This window comes from Notolepis coatsorum (genome assembly GCF_963971535.1).
Source record: "Notolepis coatsorum genome assembly, chromosome: 18".
NCBI classification, from domain to species: Eukaryota; Metazoa; Chordata; class Actinopteri; order Aulopiformes; family Paralepididae; genus Notolepis; species Notolepis coatsorum.
In genome coordinates, this window is record NC_140182.1 from 31,600,037 (window position 1) to 31,620,721 (window position 20,685).

General features: G+C 41.9%; 1 protein-coding gene across 1 annotated transcript in view; it reads right to left on the minus strand.

Annotated features, from left to right (window-relative positions):
• Positions 1-20,685, minus strand: part of znrf1 (zinc and ring finger 1) — a 171,802-nt gene that overhangs the window by 20,454 nt on the left and 130,663 nt on the right. The window contains exon 2 of the mRNA XM_084334768.1: positions 20,266-20,361. Within this exon, the coding sequence (XP_084190894.1) occupies positions 20,266-20,361 (96 nt within the window). The remainder of the gene's footprint in view (positions 1-20,265; positions 20,362-20,685) is intronic.

Below are 20,685 nucleotides of genomic sequence, written 5' to 3' on the forward strand. Positions count from 1 at the left end.
GTTCACACTGCTCACAAATTGCCTACCCTACCTTTAAGTAGTTCAAGTTCAAGTTCAAGTTTCTTTATTAGTTGTCATACAGAATACAGAATACTTTGCATGAAATGTTTCTTTCTGTGTTGCTCCTGAGAGTGTGCTAGATAATAACAAGATAGTATAAAATAAGTATAATAAGTATAAAATAGAAAGTCAAGAAGTCAAGTACGTAAACAAGTACGTATCTACTAACCTCACATATGAAACTGATGTTAGCAAAAGCAGGCCGACGGGAGCCATGTATCACAATCTGAATGGTTGCCAGTTCAAATGCCGTTTGAACAGTGGTCCCCGCACACACTCCAGAAACAGACACTTCTCCTCAGCTCAGCCCCCATCATTTGACTTGTTTGACATAATGATGATACCCTACAGAGCCTCTGCCCCATAATTTACTTCCTGTCAACAACTTCCCCAGACCTCTTGACAAGAGCAAGGAGTGTGGCGATACCAGATTACCCTACAAACAACTTCCCCAGACCTCTTGACAAGAGCAAGGAGTGTGGCGATACCAGATTACCCTACAAACAATGTTGCTCAGGCTATTCCTTTCCTATTGGGGTCTAGAGATGCTGCCTAAATTGTTTAGTATGTTCTCGTCTGTTGGTGTGTGGTAGTTTGAGACAACATTTGTAGTGGGTTGTTTCAGACAATCCTGTGTGTATTGTGAGAGCGAGAGCGAGAGCGAGAGAGAGAGAGAGAGAGAGAGAGAAAGATAGAGAGAGATAATGAGAGAGAGAGACAGAGGCAGAGAGATAGAGAGAATGGTAGAGAGAGAGGGAGAATGTATATGTGCATGTGTGTGTGTGTGTGTGTGTGTGAGGGAGAGAGTGAGTGAGTGAGTGAGGGAGTGTGTTGGTATGCACATATATATACATTAATGTGCAGCAGGCAGCCATGAATAGAGCAGGAGGAGAGGGAGAGGTATATCAGGTCCACGTGAGCTGCTGAACCACTGGCTCTGGTTTAGATCCCACTTCCCATGATGATATTTTAATACCTGCCGCTAAATATAGAGCTCTCACACTCACACACACACACACACACACACACACACACACACACACACACACACACACACACACACACACACGAAAGAAAGAGGGAGAGATAGAGAGAGAGAGACAGAGACAGAGAGAGAGAGAGAGAGAGAGAGAGAGAGAGAGAGAGAGAGAGAGAGAGAGAGAGAGAGAGAGAGAGAGAGGGGAGAAGGCGAGAGAAAGAGGGAGAGTTTGGCTTTTGCAACGCAGGTCACACAGAGAGTGAGAGAGGGAGGGGAAGAGAGAGAGGGGGGGAGAGAAATAGAAAAGCTAGAGAGTAGAGAGAGATACCAATTGTTTGTACAATACCAAAACAATTGAATGGATTTTCTGTTAGCCAGCTACATATACAAGCCAAATACAAGCAGGGAGAACCAGAAGACAAGAAATGGCTAAATAGATAGATAGAATACAGACAGACAGACGGACGGACGGACGGACGGACGGACGGACGGACGGACGGACGGACGGACGGACGGACGGACGGACAGACAGACAGACAGACAGACAGACAGACAGACAGACAGACAGACAGACAGACAGACAGACAGACAGACAGACAGACAGACAGACAGACAGACAGACAGACAGACAGACAGACAGACAGACAGACAGACAGACAGACAGACAGACAGACAGACAGACAGACAGACAGGTTCTCCTCTCTCTGTCAAAATTGAATTTCACGTTGACTGGCAAACTGTATTTTTCTCTTTTCCAATACCAGGCTAGTAAATACTTTCTATCTATATATCTGTCACTGAGCTTTTAGCCTTTGAATTGAATTGAATACTTTATTTTGACACAAATCGTAGGACAAAAAAACATTTTAAAAGACAAGACAATAACAGTGTCCACAACGCTGGTCAAAAATGGATAAAACACAATAAAGCCAAGGCTTGTTTCCATTGTGGTCCATACATGGAACATAAAAAGGCACAGAAACACAAATGGACATGTACACTAGACAGGATACATCCTAAACATGTGTATAAAAACGCCTAACCTGACAACTCATACAACTAATGTTAAAAGAAAATCCGCAAACCCTTAAAAGCCACTCATGATAAAAGAAATAAAAGCCAAGTTATGATAAAAGAGATAAAAAACATTTTAAGACCAATTTGAGTTGCTGCTGAGCCATGTTTTTAGGGCGGATTTAAATCCGAGAGGGGAGTTCAGGAGTTTTATGAATGTTGGCAGGGCATTCCACATTACCGTAGCCGAGTAAAAAAATTCATCTTTCCCCATGCATGTCCTGACTCTCGGCGGGACCAGGGCCCTCATGCATCAACGTGGACTTTGAACTTGACCTACTTCCACACGTAAGCACGGAATGTAGAACTAGCGTACGCACAGGGAAGTCGGCATTCATCACACGTGCGTACGCAGGCTCTATGGTCCTCCGTGTTGATGAATACCACTTTGTTCTACCGTCAATGCTCGTGCATGATTATCCATATATGGTCATGAAAATGAGGAAACACCCCCCATGGGATGTGAAATAATGGACCGACCCGAGCGGGACTCCGAGAAACTCCACGGAGAATTCACTGCTGTCGAACCAAGAAGACACTATCGCGTATTGTGGGATAAATAAAAGGCGGATTTGTAAACGGTGATGTCAGATATCAACGGCTCCCTAAGACCATTGCTGCAATTCTGCCTGGACAGCTCAAAATACTAATAAAGACCGTTCGTTGACCAATGACCACTGTTTGGCGTTGGTTGGGTGTCATTATAACCGTGCTTGTAATATGAATGCCTTTATTAGTTGTGTTCGATTGGCTATATGATTTTTAGATGCATCTATTTTGTTGTCGGCTAATAAAGACCGCGCTGGAATATGACTGCCTTTTCCCGTGTTGTTTGATTAATACCCCATGGATTAAAGTTCTCCTCAATTTTATTCCAAATCGCGATGGATCTCCCGTCAATTTTCTACCTGCTGCATATGATTTCTAGAGGCATACTACAATCTATTTTGACGTCAGTATTGGGTAGCCTATATAAACAATATAATACGAGAGCATATACAAGAACAATGAATCTCACTGCATGTATGATAGCCTGCCTTTCAATACATGAACTTGAATCCCATCATATACATAGTCTGTCCACTATAGTGTCATTGCAATGCGTTTTCTATTCTTTCTTATACAGTAAAAAGGGGGAAGAACACTATATTAATATGACTTGTATTCTGCTTACAGCTTCGAAGTTCCACTTGTTTCGTTTAACGTAAAGCCTTTTAAATATAATCAAAACGTTCCCGTGTTTCTGCGGTCTGCGCAGAATAATAACGAGTTGAGCTTTATGATTTATGATGAATTGAAAATGGGGGACCCTGATGTAAACAAGACGAAAGTTGGTCTGCATCCCCAATTAACAATTGTATGTACTGAGCTGTACTGTACTGTACCCATTCTGCAATCTGTTAATAAACTTTTCAATCAATCAATCAATCAAGCTACGCGGAGCGCAGTCAGTCAGTAGCCTACACCCCGTATATTCCGATAACGCTATATAAACCATGCTGCATTCATTCTGAGAGAAAGATCTATTATTCCAAATGCTATTTATAGGGTTTTGACCATAATTACACTACTGTTGCTATTTTACAATGAACTATAATGAACTACGGTTCGTACAGAACGTGCCAGTGTTATTATGCACAGAAGCTCATTTCCTTGTTGTAATAATATATTCTACCACTGGGCGCTAGGTACGCCAGGTCTGAAAAGTGCGTAGATGTACGCACAAAGTCAAGTTCAAGTTGAAGTTGATGAATCCCACTCTTTGCTTAGAAATGATCGTACGCACAGGGTAAGCACAGATCTGTGCGTAGAACACGTTGATGCATGAGGGCCCAGGTCCGTGGGGCTTCCTCTTGTGGCGTGTTTGTGGACATCTCCTACTTTATTAAAATAATTTACTAGGTACTTGGGGACCGTTTCTTTCAGTACTTTAAAAACCAGTAGCATTTTAAGCTGGTGTACCCTTTCTTCAACCCTAAGCCATCCCAGACTGCTAAAGTGGGCTGGCGTTAGGTGAGTCCTAAAGTGAAGGTTGTGCAGGAGTCTCACTAGTTTGTTTTGGGAGGTCTGGAGCTTTGTCTTCATTTGTTTTGATATGTTGCTGTACCATGAAGTGCAAGCATAGTCAAAGTGACATTGGATGAGGGCTCCAGCTAGGGTCCTCAGAGCGTTTCTATTTATGAATGAGGAAATTCTAAATAAAAATTTGGTTTTTTGATTTACCTTAGTAATAACTTTTTGTGCCATTTTTTCATTAGAAAGTTTGTTATTTAAAATAAAGCCCAGGTAGGTGACCTCCTCTTTATCCTCAATAACGTTTTCACCTACTCTAATTTTAAAACCCTGGGATTTCTTTAGGTTGGCGTTTGACCCAAAGAGTATAGCCTCTGTTTTTCCCAGATGTAGAGACAATTTATTGTCACTGAGCCAAGAGCAGATCTTTTTCATTTCACTGCTCAGGACACTTTCCACTTTAGACTTATCCCTGTCAGAGACCAGGAGTGCCGAGTCGTCAGCCTATAGCCAATGGAAATAGTAGAAATGGTCATGGTGGGCTGGGAGGTGTAATGTTCAAGCATTGGAACTTGTTGTAGATGTTGAGGACAATGCAGATATGAAAAGGACTCTGAGCCAGATAGCTGGGACAGTGATGTTGACAATCAGAATTTGATGCGTTTAAAGCAATGGTTTGAAGTAGCCTACTCTTGTCTCAATTGATCTGACAACTATATAATTTATTGTGCAGCTTGAATAGAAATCATGTTGATGATTCATGTAACAGCGTAACTATGCTATTTGGATAAGATGCAGAGAGGGACATTGATAGGAGCCCACAACAGAAAAGGAGGATAACTATATGATGGAGGGGCCTTTTGTGTGTGTGTGTGTGTGTGTGTGTGTGTGTGTGTGTGTGTGTGTGTGTGTGTGTGTGTGCAGGGAGATATTGGTTAAAATATGAATGCAACACCAAATTGTATATATTATTTTCACATTGTCTGCTACACAACGGCCAGCACCATATCCAAATAAATGCCTGTCACTCTGTCATCATACAATGTTGAAAAAAACAATAATTCCCTGGTAAACTATTAGAGTTATTCAACAAAACATAAGGTTTTTTCACTAGGCATTTTTTATGTCAAATGCTCACACAAAGGTAATGTATGCATCAGAAATAAAGGGCTGGTTCCCCTGAATCTCAAAAGGTACAACACTGTTACGAATGGCGTGTTTCGATAGCATGGTGGAGTGAGGAGCCCAGTTGCAGCAGATAACGGAGAGATATAATTAAACAGGAAGCAGGAGACGGCGTTGTGACGATAAGGTTTACTCAAAACAGAAAACACGGAAACACGACTGACACACAGCGGTAACATTAAACAATGAACCAGCAAGTGCATGCTGGCCCAGAACACTTAAATACAAACACTAATTAGACACAGAGGGTAATTACTAACAGGACACAGGTGTGGTAGACAGAACTAACAGAATACAGAGCACACAGGGGGAAACAATAACAATTGTACAAACTGAGACAAACGAGACTAAAACACATTTACAAAACACAGACAGTAGGGACACAAGACTAACACAGTGGAAATAATAAAGACAACATAGACAACGAATAAATCAAACATAAATGACAGCAAATAATGTTAATCATGTGAGTGAGCTGATGCCAGATCTGCAATGTTGTAGTGTGAAGGGGTGTATGGAAGGGGAGTTGAGAAGGTCCGACACCTGGACCAGCCGAACCGGGAGGAGGGTTGCCGTCCGGTCCCGCAGGACCGGAGGAAGCGTTACACAACACGTGATACTGATTCAGAATTGGAAAATATATATATTCTAGAATGTCCAGGCAAACTATGTAGGCTTTAGATGGTTAATAATACAGTTGAAAGTAAGTGAAGACAACATCTCTTAAGTGTATTCTCTTCAGAATAAATACAGTCCACATCGATTTGTAGAATAGAACAGACCCTCCTCCTGGCTATGAGACGCTGGTAAAGCAAACAGACTCGCCAGGCAGAGCCAGAAATCCTCCAGCATTTGGCTGTGGGACAGTGTGAATGTCCAAGTCTGCATCTAAATATGACACAACCAGTGGTTCTCAGCCAAATATGATGCCACAGCAAACACATTCACGTTTCAAAATGGATTAACAGTATATGGTTCTTCAGTGTGAGAATTGATTGACTTTGATTGGGGAAAGTATTATTAGAGGCTGATTTTGTTCTATTTTGATAATAAAGAAAATATGTACAGTATGTTTGACATTGACGCAATCTCCGTTACGCCACCTGACCGCCCGACATTGACTTTCTTTACATTTAAGCAATATCTAAAGGTACACTGTGAGCCTCAGCGAGAACCACAGCCTGCCCCTTACCAAAAAGTATCGTTATATTTCCAAAGGAAAGTATCATGGTACTGTATTTCCATATATTATTATGGAAATATGAATGAATGAATGAAAGATAAATTTTTTCGAACAAGTATAAAAAAAACTAAAATACATCTGTTAATTTGACATATATATATACAAAAGATATATATACAACAACAAAAGAGAAACATGAACAAATCATAGTGTACCCTGTTCGAAAAAGGAGTAGGAAGACACTTTTTAAAATGCCTACCCCTTTTTAACTATTCATCACAAATGATATAATTGTATTCTATTGTTAATTATATGTATAAACACTGTATCTTTATACAATCCAATACTTTTTTTTTATATATAAATACATTTATATAAATATACATATATAATATATATACTAAATAAATATCATGATATTACTATTCCAGTCAAGTCCCGCATCAATTTCAAGATCCTCCTCATCACCTACAAAGCCCTTCACTCCCTTGCCCCCCGGTACCTAGCTGACCTCCTCCATCCCTCCATCCCGCCCCGGAGGCTGCGGTCCTCTAACTCCGGTCTCCTCTCCATCCCCAGCACCAACATGCAGACTGTTGGTCCCAGAGCCTTCTCTGTGGCCGCACCCACCCTCTGGAACTCACTCCCTCCAAACATCTGTAGTGCTACATCCCTGCACTCCTTCAAATCCCAACTCAAAACCCACCTCTTCACCAAATTTGTAAATGACTCTGCCTGATTTCCCTTTTTTCTTTTTTTCTTTGCTTTTGATTATTATTTTGTTGTTACGTTGTTCCCTGTTCCCCTCCCTTAGCTGCCCCCTCCTGAAAGGCGCTATATACATTTAAGATATTATTATTATTATGGTTTAAATTGGATTATACCATGGTATTGTTTAAGTTCAAAATTAGTACCATGGCGATAAATGACTTAATACAATGGCTGTTACCATGGTATAAATCAAATTACCGTCAAACTACTCCCTTTCTTTTTGCAAGGGCCTGGTTTCACATCAGTGTGTTTTTCAAATCCATCCCTTGGCCCAAAGCACGCAGAAGATGTCGGCTGCGTTCTGAAGCAGGCAGACTGGCGGTAAATTCAGAGCTCTCATCAGAATTCCTGTTTATGTATTGACAGACTGCTCTGAAAGCACATCTCTGGTCCAATAGAAGGTGCATCAGAGCGTTCAGACGTTTACATGGGGAGCCCGCTGACATCCAGCTAAGCGGATAAGCTCGCCTGTCAACAACCTGTCCTCAGACCACCAGCCACCTCAGCCCTTGATCTGAATGCTAAATGGTTTATTATCAGTGTGTAACAGTCTTTGGAAACAGTTGACACATAATGTTTTATGTTTTAAGTCAATTGTGGCACAGTATTTCATCGACTATCAACCATTTACACATACAGAACACTTGATAAATGAGGCTCAATATTCTGATACAGGCCAGGGGGGAACTCATATCTGAACCTGTTAAAAAAAACACTTAAATGTTTTACTCCCAGTTCCTATGATGCCAGGGTGCTCAACCCTTTTATTAAGCTGCCTCATTTAGTTTTGGGGGACGATTAACCTCTGACAAGTCAAAATAAAGTATACACTAGGGAACAATCATAAAATGCCGTAGAAATCACTTTAAATGATTGCAAATGCCTAATATATGCACACACACCCCTAACAATAAAGTATTAAACAATAATTTAAAACTGTCATGGTTTTTCACTGTCTTCCTGTGAGTGACAGCTGTCAATCACTGGCCTCTGTGGTTAATTGCCTCATGGTAGGGCAGGTGTGAGGGCTTGATTGCACCTGATTCAGTGCAGCTGTGCCTAATGGTAGCTGAGCCTATTTAAATTTCCTATTTAAATTTGAGTCATGCAGGGTTGCGTCTATATTTATCACAGCCGAAGAGTGCGTCGCGTTTCTCTGATTGGCCATGACGCCCATGTGACCGCGGCAGCGCGAGAGAGCGGCAGTGCGGAAATAGGCTGCATCCTCCACGTCAAGAAAGACAGACAGGCATTCTCTGTGACAAACCCTAACCTTAACCAACTCCGAAATAATGCCTAACCTTAACCCTCCCTAACCTTAACTTAACCCTAACCTTAACCAACTACGAAATAATGCCTAACCTTAACTTAACCCGAACCTTAACCAACTCCGAAAGAATGCCTAAACTTAACCAGCGGAAGAATGCACGTTTGTAGCGAGAGATGATTACATAAAAAAGAAAAAAAAAAAATTGAAGTGATTCGAACTTGTGACCAACAGCACCGCAGGCTGCACAGCACGGCGGCGTACCAGTTGAGCTAAGCGTTGATGGAAAAACATCAGGGATTACGGCTACATAATGCCGCAAGCTCTGCCGCTCCGCTCTGCGGCTGCCGCGCTGCCACGGGGCGTGTCGCAGCCAATCAGGGAAAACGTGGAAGCACTCGGCAGCACTCTTCGGCTCCAATTAAAGAATAGGCTGCAGGGTTAGCTGCTTTCTCATTCCCTTTTGTGTTGGCTATTCTTTTGGTCAGGCTTGTTATATTAAGGTAGATTTAGAACAGATAAAAAATATGCGATTAATTTGTGATTAATCACGAGTTAACTATGGACAATCATGCGATTAATCAGATTAAATATTTTAATCGATTAACAGCCTTAGAAAGTTTACATAATCTGTAAAAAATCTGTAATCTGTAAAAATCTGTAAAAATGACAGAGGGAGACTTGTGCCACGAACTGCTGGGCTCTGTCACATTTTGGGGGGCAGGGGCTCAAGCACCCACGACACACACTATTCCAACGCTGACATTGCCACATCACCAACGCAGCCCACTGGATAAGTCATTACTCGTCTCTGTGGCCAAGAGCTAAACTGGAGCAGGGCTTTTTAAAGATGGGAGCAGGTGTGCTTCACCATAGGGGCTGGAGCCCAAGACCGAACTGCTCTAACGGTCTTCATCTCCTTCATAATGAGGTCACGCTCTCCACACACCCCAACTCTGCCCACATGGGCTTGGGGAGTACTTTTAAAATGTATATGGTGTTTTTCGTGGATACTACTATACATTTTTCTGCACTGGGGCCGCGCCTGTGGAATCAGCTGCCGGGGTCCATCAAGGACTCAGTCTCCATTGCTACCTTCAAGGCCAGCCTTAAAACCCATTTGTTTTGCTCTGCCTGTTTTTTTTATCTGCTCCTATGTTTTGTTTATTTTATTTTATTCATTTGAAATGTTTTATGTTTTAAACCTTTTTATTCTTATCTTAAAATGTTTATTCATTTGAATGTTTTTCTTGTTTTAAACCTTTTTATTCTATTTTTAATTTTGTTTTCCTTCTGCTGTGAACCTTGAGAGCTCTGGGCCTCATTCATGAAGCGATATAAGAACAGATTTCGTTCTTAAGTAGCATTTCCTCTTATTTTGTTTTTACCTGGGATTCAGCAATGTTTTCTTATTGTTGCTTTTCTCTCAGGCAAGACCAAATTCTAAGAGTGGTCGAGAGCACTCTTACCCAGATAAGAAACTCTTACCCAGATGAGAAACATTTAAAAAAGCCTACCATTCCTAATAATAATAATACCTCAGATTTATATAGCGCTTTTCCTAATGCTCAAATACACTTTACAAAACAAACAATATAATACAATACAGTTTTAGTAGATAAAATTAAAAAATATATATAAAAAGGTGAGAGAGGAAGGAGTTCATGGGTTGAAAGCAAACCATTGGTTAATTGCCCCCAAATACCCCAAATACGACTTTATAAACCCAGAACTTTTCAATAATTATTATTATTAGAATGCATATTTACAACCTCTCCTCTCCTCTCTTCTCTGCTCATACAAGTTCTGAGCGCATTCGGAGTTTTAGCCACAGGGACCTTTCAGAAAGAGATGACAGGTGACAGATCCAGTATTTCCCAACCTACTGCGCGATTGGTTCTTGACAAGCGTCATCAAGTCGTTCAGTATTGACCAGTGGTGCAGTCGTAATATGGGAACTGCCCAGACGCCATGTGCACGCACGCTCCGTGCACGCGCGCACGCACATACATGTTCCCTCGGTTGCGCACAGAACAGATGATTATTATGCATAACAATGTTTTAAATGTAATTGTAGTTACAATTTCTTTAATTGAATTAACTTAAACTAGAAAAGTAAATACAAACTAAATTAACAATGTAACTTAGAGTTAGTTTACAGAAGGACAGTTTCCTTCAGACTGAAGCACAACTTAATGTCTCATCCTTCCAGTCGGGACCACAGATCAAGCAACCCCCCACCAATTGGTACAGGGCTTGTATTTTGGTTTGGCTCTTCTCGTTGTTATGCTATCGGTATCCTATTATTATGCAAAGTCTAGGTGATAAGTGCCGGCCGGGTACTTGCCGCACGGTGCGACGAGTCCAGGGACAATTGTGAACGCATTTTTGTGTGCGCGCGTGCATATCCGTGCGCGATTGCGCGCACTTCTGCCTCAGTGATCTACTACGACGGCGTCTAACCGCGTCCTACCACCACTGCATCGCTGGTATTGACAAAGCCTACTTTGCTGGAACGATTTATTTCACACTATACAGTACGCCGTATATGTATAAGTACAAGTATAAGTCTTTATTTGTCATAAGATTAACACACACATGAGCGACCCACAGGAACACACACACACATGCACTGAGTTGCGAGTCGTAAGATGTGTGTGTGTGTTTGTGTGTGTGTGTCATTTTGAGATCAGTCGCAAATAGTTTCCTGTAGAATGGATCAGACAGCGATCAGATGCCAAAACTCTGCTGTTTTACACACGCCTCATTCGCCTTATAAGGAGATGGCGGGCGTGTCTGTATGCAAATAAATTTAGCGCAAACTCGCATTTGAATTTAAGAATGAGTGGGATTCATCATTCAACAGACCGGGATAAGAAACGATTTGGACGTTAAGAACGGCTTGATGAATGTGGCGGTGGCTTTTCTTATTGTTCTCTTAACACATTCCCGCCCAGCCACGGACATGTCCGTGTTTCGGCGCCATGCTTAAAGGGCCAACCACGGACATGTCCGTGGCAAGGTTGTTTTGGCTTTTATTCCATTTTAATAACCTACTCAATGTCACCGAGCGGCACTGCAGATTTACCCCACTCTTCGAATTCTGAAAAGTGCATTACCGGCCAGATCCTCATAGGGGTGCTGTCTCAATAATGCAGTGTGCTCTGTGGCAGAACGGTGCCTTTTTTTTTTTTACTTTCAATGGAGTTTCCAGTTCGCTGGATTCTATATGTGTAGCCTGTAGCTTGGAATACCTTTTGCGACGCCGAATTCACTATGCAGTAAAGGAATATATCATCATACCGCGAAAATGGTCATGAAAAGCTGGCGCTAGACAGTGAAGGATGGGGGAAGCCTATGGCGCTCAATGTGTTAAAGGAACACGCCAACATTTTGGGAAATTAGCATACCATCTTCTCCAGAGAGAGAGACAAGCAGATAGATACCTGTTTCCTCTTTGTGCGTTCAGTAGAAAGCTATCTGGCTGCACGTTAGCCTAGCTTAGCACAATGAATGGAAGCAGACAGTGCCGGTTAGCCTAGGCATTGTCCAACTAACACCTCTCCCGCAGTGGCGGCTCGTGGATGCTTCGCCACTAGGGGCGCTATACCAAACATTTTGCAAACATGTACAGTACCACGCAACCGACTCATGGCAAGACGTGAGCGATTCGACTCACGCTCATGGCAATGAATCGGCTCTTATGAACGAGTCGCTCAGCTGTTACTACAACAACACACAACCAGTCAAATAAAGTATAGTCTAATTCACAACTTGAAACACAATATATAAATAGAAAAGTTAGAAACAAAACTCGCTCCGTCTCCAAACACACGCAGATCTCTCCCTCTCTCCTTCTCTCTCTCACACACAGCGCAACGTGGAATCGATTCGTTACACAATCAGACCTATTATATACCAAGAATAACTTCAGTATGAGTACAGGGCTGTACACATATTTTGCATATTGTTAAACGAGCCAAGGCTAGCTATTAAACTATCGATATGAATCGAAAATCTGGGACCCTGATGTAAACAAGACAAACGTCTTTCTCTGGTCTGCATCCCCTTAACAATTGTGTGTATTGAGCCGTACTGTATTGTACCCATTCTGCAATCTGTTAATAAAGTTCTCATTCATTCATTCATTCAAACATAGACGATATTGAACAAGCCATAATCCACGTATTTTCAATCCAAAAGCGAGAGAGAGAGAGACTCACTGTTTAGTTGACACGTCCAGGGCTTGATAAAGTAGTGTATAATCCACTGTTGATGTATTCCAGACCACTGTCCACTGTGTCCAGACTGCATCCGCCATATAGCTTGTTAGCCAAGTGTTAGCTTGTTAGCAGAAGCACCACACAACACAAGTACTTCATTCCTTTGTCCATTTCCGCTCGAACAGACTGCAAACTACCTGGCGTTCTATCGCCATGCTCTAAGACAAACTCTAACCTTAACCAACTTTGAAAGAGTGCCTAAGCTTAACAGTCTAAAGCAGTGGTTCTCAAACTTTTTACACCAAGTACCACCTGAGAACGTAGCTGGCTCTCCAAGTACCACCATATGACCGGCGTTAAAATACAGTCTATTCAGCTATGCACAGTTCACGCAGGAGGCAAATGTATTCCTAATACCATTATTTATTGTTAACTTTTGTCAGACACAGCCACAATGTACAAAGGGATAGCACTAGAACTAGCAAACGCTTCCACACAACTCATACAATGCAAGGGGCATTGAGAACATAATAACTAACATTCTCACATAGCAAGTGTATTTGAGCAACTGTATTTGAGCAAATGTACTTAATTCTCTCTCTATCTCTCTCTCTCTCTCTCTCTCTCTCTCTCTCTCTCTCTCACACAGCAAGCAATTGTCCGTCATTCTCTCTCACTCACACACACACACACACACACACACACACACACACACACACACACACACACACACACACACACACACACACACACACACACACACACACACACACACACACACACACACACAATTATTTTGTTACAAAAACTTAATTTCCTGCATTCTGGTGCAGGCATTTTTGAAATTGTACCCTTTAAATGCCAGTGTTTGTGATGGGCATCACAAAGTATTGTAAAAAAGAAAAGAAAGCACATATTCAATACATTTTTGAATGTTTACCCTTTAAATGCCAGTTTGTGTGATGGCATCACAAATTATTGTTAAAAAAACACACAAAAAAGTTAAATATTTTCAATATATCAAATGCAAAGTAAATTTTTCTGGGGGGATTATTACAGGCTAGGCATGTGTCAATGATTAGCAGCAACACAGATTTTGATGGATTTTTTGTAATGTCAGATTTAACACCAACTCTTTTCAGAAAAGTGGGAGTATTTCATTTTTTATCTGACATTACAAAAAATCTAAAAATAAATGGTTATGATCAGGGCTGAAGTTGAATTAAAGATTTATGACTGTTTAGACTGCATTACTCTCTGTCACAGTGATCTCCTGGTTGTTCCCCACTTAGGTTATCTAACTATCACGTCGCCGCAACCAGAAACACTGGCCTGGCCTGCTTCTAAGTGCAGTGGCCTGACTGCAAAAGAAATAAAAATAAAATGTTTTGTGCTTTTTTGTAAATGTTTTCAAGTACCACCAGCAGTACCACCAAGTACCACTAGTGGTACGCGTACCACAGCTTGAGAACCACTGGTCTAAAGAACTTGCAGTCACAGCACGCTCTGCTGCCTGCATCTCACAACAACACAACAACACAACTATCTCTCACGTCTCACCAACGGACCAACCTAGGAATAAGCTAGAATTGGAACATTAGAAATTGGATTCGGCCAATCAGAGATCGTCTCTGTGAAATTCTGCTACGGAAAAAAATACTGGCGTCGGCCAATCAGAGAGCGTCTCCGCGAAATGCGGCTACAGAAATTCTTGACGCTACTGGCTAGACCGCTTCAAATCGCGCCCGGATTCCAACATAATAGTCATATTTCAACGCACAACGCGTTATGCACTGATTGGCTGTGACGGATACAGCGATCAAACTGTGACGCGCACTCAGAGCGCTATCGCGTCTAGCCCGGGCCGAGAAATACGAAAAAATAAAAAAAATAAAAAAAACGTCACTTCCTGCTCAGGAAAACTAGTGTTTTTTTATTTTAGATAATAACGTTATATTGTGCATTGGAAATACAAACATACTTAAAATGAGTAAATATTATTCATTTTAAACATGTTTATATTATTTATAGGGCTATAAAACAAAAAACTAAAAAGTTTTATTTTCTTCTTCTCTGATTTAACAGCAGGTGGGGCGGCGCCCGTGCGCCCCTAGTGGCAGAGCCACCACTGCTCTCCCGAAGCCTAACCGGCACTGTCCGCTTACATTCATTGTCCTAAGCTAGGCTAACGTGCAGCCAGATAGCTTTCTACTGAACGCACAGAAAGGAAACTGGTATCTTTCTACTTGTCTCTCTCAAGGACACTTTGACATGCTGCCAGGAGGAACCGGGAATCGAACCGGGAACCTTCTGATAAGCAGTGCTGCCAGGAGGAACCGGGAATCGAACCGGGAACCTTCTGATAAGCAGACATCTGCTTTACCTCCTGATGCACTGTCACCCCTACATGCCCTCTATGAAGGGCCTATGGGAAGAGTCCTCATGCCTACTGCTTGTATTCATCCTTTTTGGTTCCTGTTTTGTGTAAAATTGCTCAAGTTTAACCCTTTCACTGCCACACTACCAAATAGTTTACCCTTTCACTGCGACAATACAGAAGGTTGACCCTTTCACTGCCACACGACAAAGGGTTAACCGTCTGTAGTGTGGTAGTGAAAGGTTAACCTTCTGTAGTGTGGTAGTGAAAGGGTTAAAGAGAGAGAGGAGAGGAGAGCCATTTAAAATATAAAAAAAATTATGAATCAAATAAAGTGTCTATCGACGTATCCTGGTGCGCGCTGGAATATTGATTCATTTAAAAAACGTTGATTTCAAACGAGGTTGAAACCCTAACGATAATGGGTCATGATGTGTTGCTTTACTGGCTCTGGGAATAATGTTTTTTTATGGTACAGTAATGTGACATTGTGAAATTATTATGGTTAACTTTTTTAGAGGGTAGGGTCCAATAAAGAGAATGTTCTGGAACCAGCCTTGGACAGGCACTGGGGAGCTCCAGTAATTAAGTCAAGTGAAATGGCTGTCTATATAGTAGATTAATTTTCAATTATTAGGAACACGCCGATATTATGAGAAATGCGCTTACCGTCTTCTCCAAAGTCTATCTTCTTGTCTGTCTCTGGGGAAGACGGTATGCTCATTTCCCATAATGTTGGCGTGCTCCTTTAAACACAGGATTATGTGAACCTTTCTAATGAGAAACATTGTATAATTTTTGGATGTTAGAGAAATTCTACTGCCTGACTTGGCAGAACTGAAAGTGAATTGACACCAAGTAGCCTATAGCTCTATACTGGGCTAGGGCTGCCTCTCCTTAGGGGGATGTTTGTTCTAAGTCGACCAAGGCGGCACGGTGGCACAGTGGTTAGCACTGCTGCCTCACAGCAAGAAGATCCTGGGTTCGAACCCCAGCAGGGGGCCTTTCTGTAATGAGTTTACATGTTCTCCCTGGGTTCGCGTGGGTTTCCTCTCTGGGTACCATACTCTGGTTTCCTCCCACACCATAAAGACATGCATGTAGGGTGGCTACGTGGCGTAGTGGGCAAGGCGCTCGCCATGAATACTGGAGACGCTGGGCTCGCCTGTTCGAGCCCAGCGCTCCACATTGCTTTCAGTTTAGCTGGTCGTCCGTACTAATACACATTGGCCGTATTAGGGGGTGGGAAACTGATGGGTGGGGATCGGGCGTTGTGGACAGCGACTCCTACAGGTCGGTTGGTGCGCCTGCGCAGTAGAATCAGGAAGTGTCGGGGGCAGCGTGAGCCTCCCACGCGTTACTCCTCGCCACTGAGAGATCGAGCTGCGCAGGTGAAAAGATGCGACTGCTGTTACAGTCAGGATCTGTCTGTCTGTCTGTCTGTCTGACTTGTTCTATGTATGACTTAGTCCACATTGCAGCCGGCTTGTGGGAGGCAAGAAACAGCGTTCGTGACAGGGGAGGGTTGGATTGGATGATACGAAATTGGGATGGGAGAAAAATATAGAAAAATGGGAGAAAAAGTGGATAAAAATAAAAAAAATACATGCATGTTAGACAGGGACTACAGATGAAAACTAGCTCGCTAGCTCATCATTTACATTGATGTGGAAACTGAAGATGTTGATTAATGTGCACTGTCCCTGGGTAAAAAATAAATAGATACACTTAAAATGTTTATGCTTTTTTGCGTGCTGACTGAGAGCTGATATCTAAGAACATCTTTGGTAAGAAATACCTCATCTCATGCACATTTTATGGATTTGTCAATAGATTTGTCAATTAATAAACTAATCGATTAACTGATCAAATCTATGAATAAGGATTTCTTTAGTTGAGGACAGCCCTGTATTAGCTACGGCACAAATCCTGCTCTAGTACTGCAGACCTTTCCAAATAGGCCACTGAAGTCTTTATTTTCTCCACGTTGCACGCTGATCTTCAAATAGACAGCCTGTGGTAAAAACGAATGGGGCTTTTTCCCAAATCTCAAGTAAAAGAGTTACATTGCTTGTATATCTGATTGTGTATGGAAAACTATAACATTTCACTTATTTTTCCCCTTATCCTTTACAGTGGGCTTTAGCAGCGGTGGCTTAAAGGTTAGAGAAGCGGGTTTGTGACCGGTAGGTCACCGGTTCGATCTCCCGGACCGGCAGGAAAGATCTGGGCTGGGGAAGTCAATTAATAACTCTCTCCCATACCCTCAACACCAACCGCTGAAGTGCCCTTGAGCAAGGCACTTAACCCCCAACTGCTCCAGTGGAGTTGCTCAGTGGCCAACGGTGTCAGACTGGGCAGCTCCCAGGTGTGAATGGAACTGTGTGAATGTGAAGCAGGGTGTAGCTGAAAAAGAGCATCCGTGCTCAGCAAACCTACCCTGGGTAAAAAAAGGTAAAACATAAAAATAAAAAAATTATAATAATAAAAAAAACAATAGCTTGCTTGTGTCAATTGGAAAATGGCTTCACACCCCACTGTCAACTGAAATTGAATAAATGTATGAAGGTGATCCGTGTCTCAGAGGTCACTATGTCTCAAAGGTCACTATGTCTCAAAGGTCACTATGTCTCAGAGGTCACTATGTCTAAAAGGTCACTATGTCTCAAAGGTCACTATGTCTCAAAGGTCACTATGTCTCAAAGGTCACTATGTCTCAGAGGTCACTATGTCTCAAAGGTCACTATGTCTCAGAGGTCACTATGGGCCTTTGAAAGGGAAGTACGGGGTTTTCTGACTGGCAAGATTCCAACTTTTTTGGAAAAGACTAAACACAGATATGGTGATCTGTTTGGAAAAAGGTATCGCTGCGTACCCACCCACAAGCATCAGAGGGTATTGAGAGGGTGACTGAGCACAAGTACCGTGATGTTGGAGATCGATGACCAACTGAAGTTGTGCTCAGTCAAAATACAGCAAACCTCAACAGCGCCTGTATTTTTAAGGAGACGGAACTATTTTAATGTGGACAAAACTACAATGGAACTATCCTATAAGCATCCTATCCGTGAGGAGGCTCAGAGACAGAGACATCCACTGCATGGTCAGCTGAGGAGGCTCAGATACATCCACTGCATGGTCAGCTGAGGAGGCTTAAGGTGCTCCCATGCTTTCACAGTCGAGCGGACCTCCGCGGACCAATTTCCTACATGTCTCGCGCCAGTTTACACAATTCTTCCCACACTGTTCAACTGATGTAGTCGTCATCCAATGTCAAAATAAAGAGTCTATGTTATCTCCGTTTCCAATATTTCGATAATAAAACTGGCAGTTTTACACACTTCATTTAGAAAAGCCATTCAAACATCTCAAGTTTCTTCAGATGATGAAAAAAGACATGGTCCAAATGTATATGAATTGGAATGGGTGACGATTAGCGATAGTAAAACAAAATTTTGTGTCATCTACATGTACCTGCCAACATTTTACCGGACGAAGCCTACCCATTTAATCATGATCCTACCCTACTCTCTCTTGGCACGGAGCGAGTGGTCAGAGTAAAATGGATTACTTTTGTTATCTTTTCTTTTTGGGATGTGGATCGATACAGGACTTATTTATTTTTGGACAATCAAAGGTTTGCTTTGTATTTGATTGGTATTTAATTTAATTTTTATTTTATTAATTGGTATTGATGTGATTTTGTTGTGTGTTGCTATAATGCCCCATTTGTTTGCTCCTTTTGTGTAATACAACATTTAGAATTTGACACTGTTCCAGTTATCTCGTCTTTATTTCTGACAGGTTTATGTATTATTTCAAGCTTGTTACAGACTAACTAACTAATGTTTAAAAAAAAAAAAAAAAAAAAAAAAAAAAGCCTGTGTTGAACACAAACTATGACGGGTACAATTATGTAAAAACCCCATTAATTTTGTCCATAAAGGAAACGCTGATAAACGGGAAGTCCATATTTGGGCAAAAGCTGAGCCGTGCATTATGTCTTCTCTCTAGTACTTAGTTCCAAATTAACCACAGTCCAGTTTGGGCATACAAGTTGAGCATGTCTCAATAGAACTGGATACAATGTGTCTCTCTCAATGTAGTCAAAAACATTTAAATCACAAAGTCAATGCCTCGAGCAGTGAATGTGTCCTTTGACTTTGGCGACACGAGACCGGGTTAGACCAAAGCGCACCGTTAGAGGCAAATTCAGAGAACTCCATCATACCCAGAATAGAACACTGCTTCTTCTCCATTTGAGATTCAATGGTGTTTGGTTAACTGACCATAGCCCTTTCACTACCACACTAAGGGTTAACCTGCTGTAGTGTGGTAGTTAAAGGTTAACCTTCTGTAGTGTGGTAGTGAAAGGTTAACCTTCTGTAGTGTGGTAGTGAAAGGGTTAACCTTCTGTAGTGTGGTTGTGAACAGGTTAACCTGTCGTATTGTCGCAGTGACAGGGTTAACCTTCTGTAGCGTGGTAGTGAAAGGGCTAACTGGGAATCAGTCACATTCATTCTCGGTACAGAATAAATCGAGGGCCTGCAGGTGGCGGTATACACACATGAGAGCAGTCCGTTACACATGTTGTAGAAGAAGATGGTCTGACTCAAGCGGCATTGTGCGCTGAGGAACAGGATACGTCAAAAGTGCTCTCACCTCCCACCTCTATAGATTGCGTTGCTAGGGAACAGCTTGGAGCCAAGACTATTTCCTGTTCCAATGTTTTTCCAGTTTTGAATGGGGAAATCTGTAATGCTAAAGATGACGGAAACAACTAAACTACTTGCTTCAAAACAAACGTATTTTTTTTACTTTTATTTTATGTTGAGTACAATTATGAATCTACTGCATTTTGAGGTGACATACAGATGTTTAAAATGTATCTCTGGAGTGAGTGGTTGCCATGGTAACTAAGAACTAAACCAGTGGATGGCGCATGTGTTGAAGGGGTCAGGTATCGTTAGTTGCCGTTATCAAGATGGTGGCGGAGTGAGCAGACTTCTGTCGAGAGACTTTGGTAACATAATAATAGCTGACAGGAAATCAAATGTAGTCCGTTCTAGAATGTTTATTTTTTTATTTAATTTTTCTATAGAACCAGGGGGAGGAGAAGGAGGTGTCACTCACCGTTGTAGGAGAGGCGGGGCTTGCTTAGACACATGATGAAGTGGACCTCCATCTCATTGGACGCCACAGACTTGGAGCAGACAGGACACTTGAACCCTGAGGAGAGGACGAGAGGATGAGAGGAGCAGAGGACAGGTCAGACCAAGCAAGGCAGGCGTGCAGTAGAACGTGGAGGGATAACAAATTAAAACATGAACAAAAACAATCCACTCATACATACATACATACAGGGCTTGACATTAACTTTTTGGCTCACTAGCCACTGTGGCTAGTGGTTTTCCAAAGTCACTAGCCACTCAGCATTTTCACCAGCCAAAAATCACCACACTAAATAATTTTTTCATCAATACGTTCCCATTTTATAGCGTGATGATGAATAGGTTTAAAATCAAAATGCATATGATCGGTATCATGTTCCAC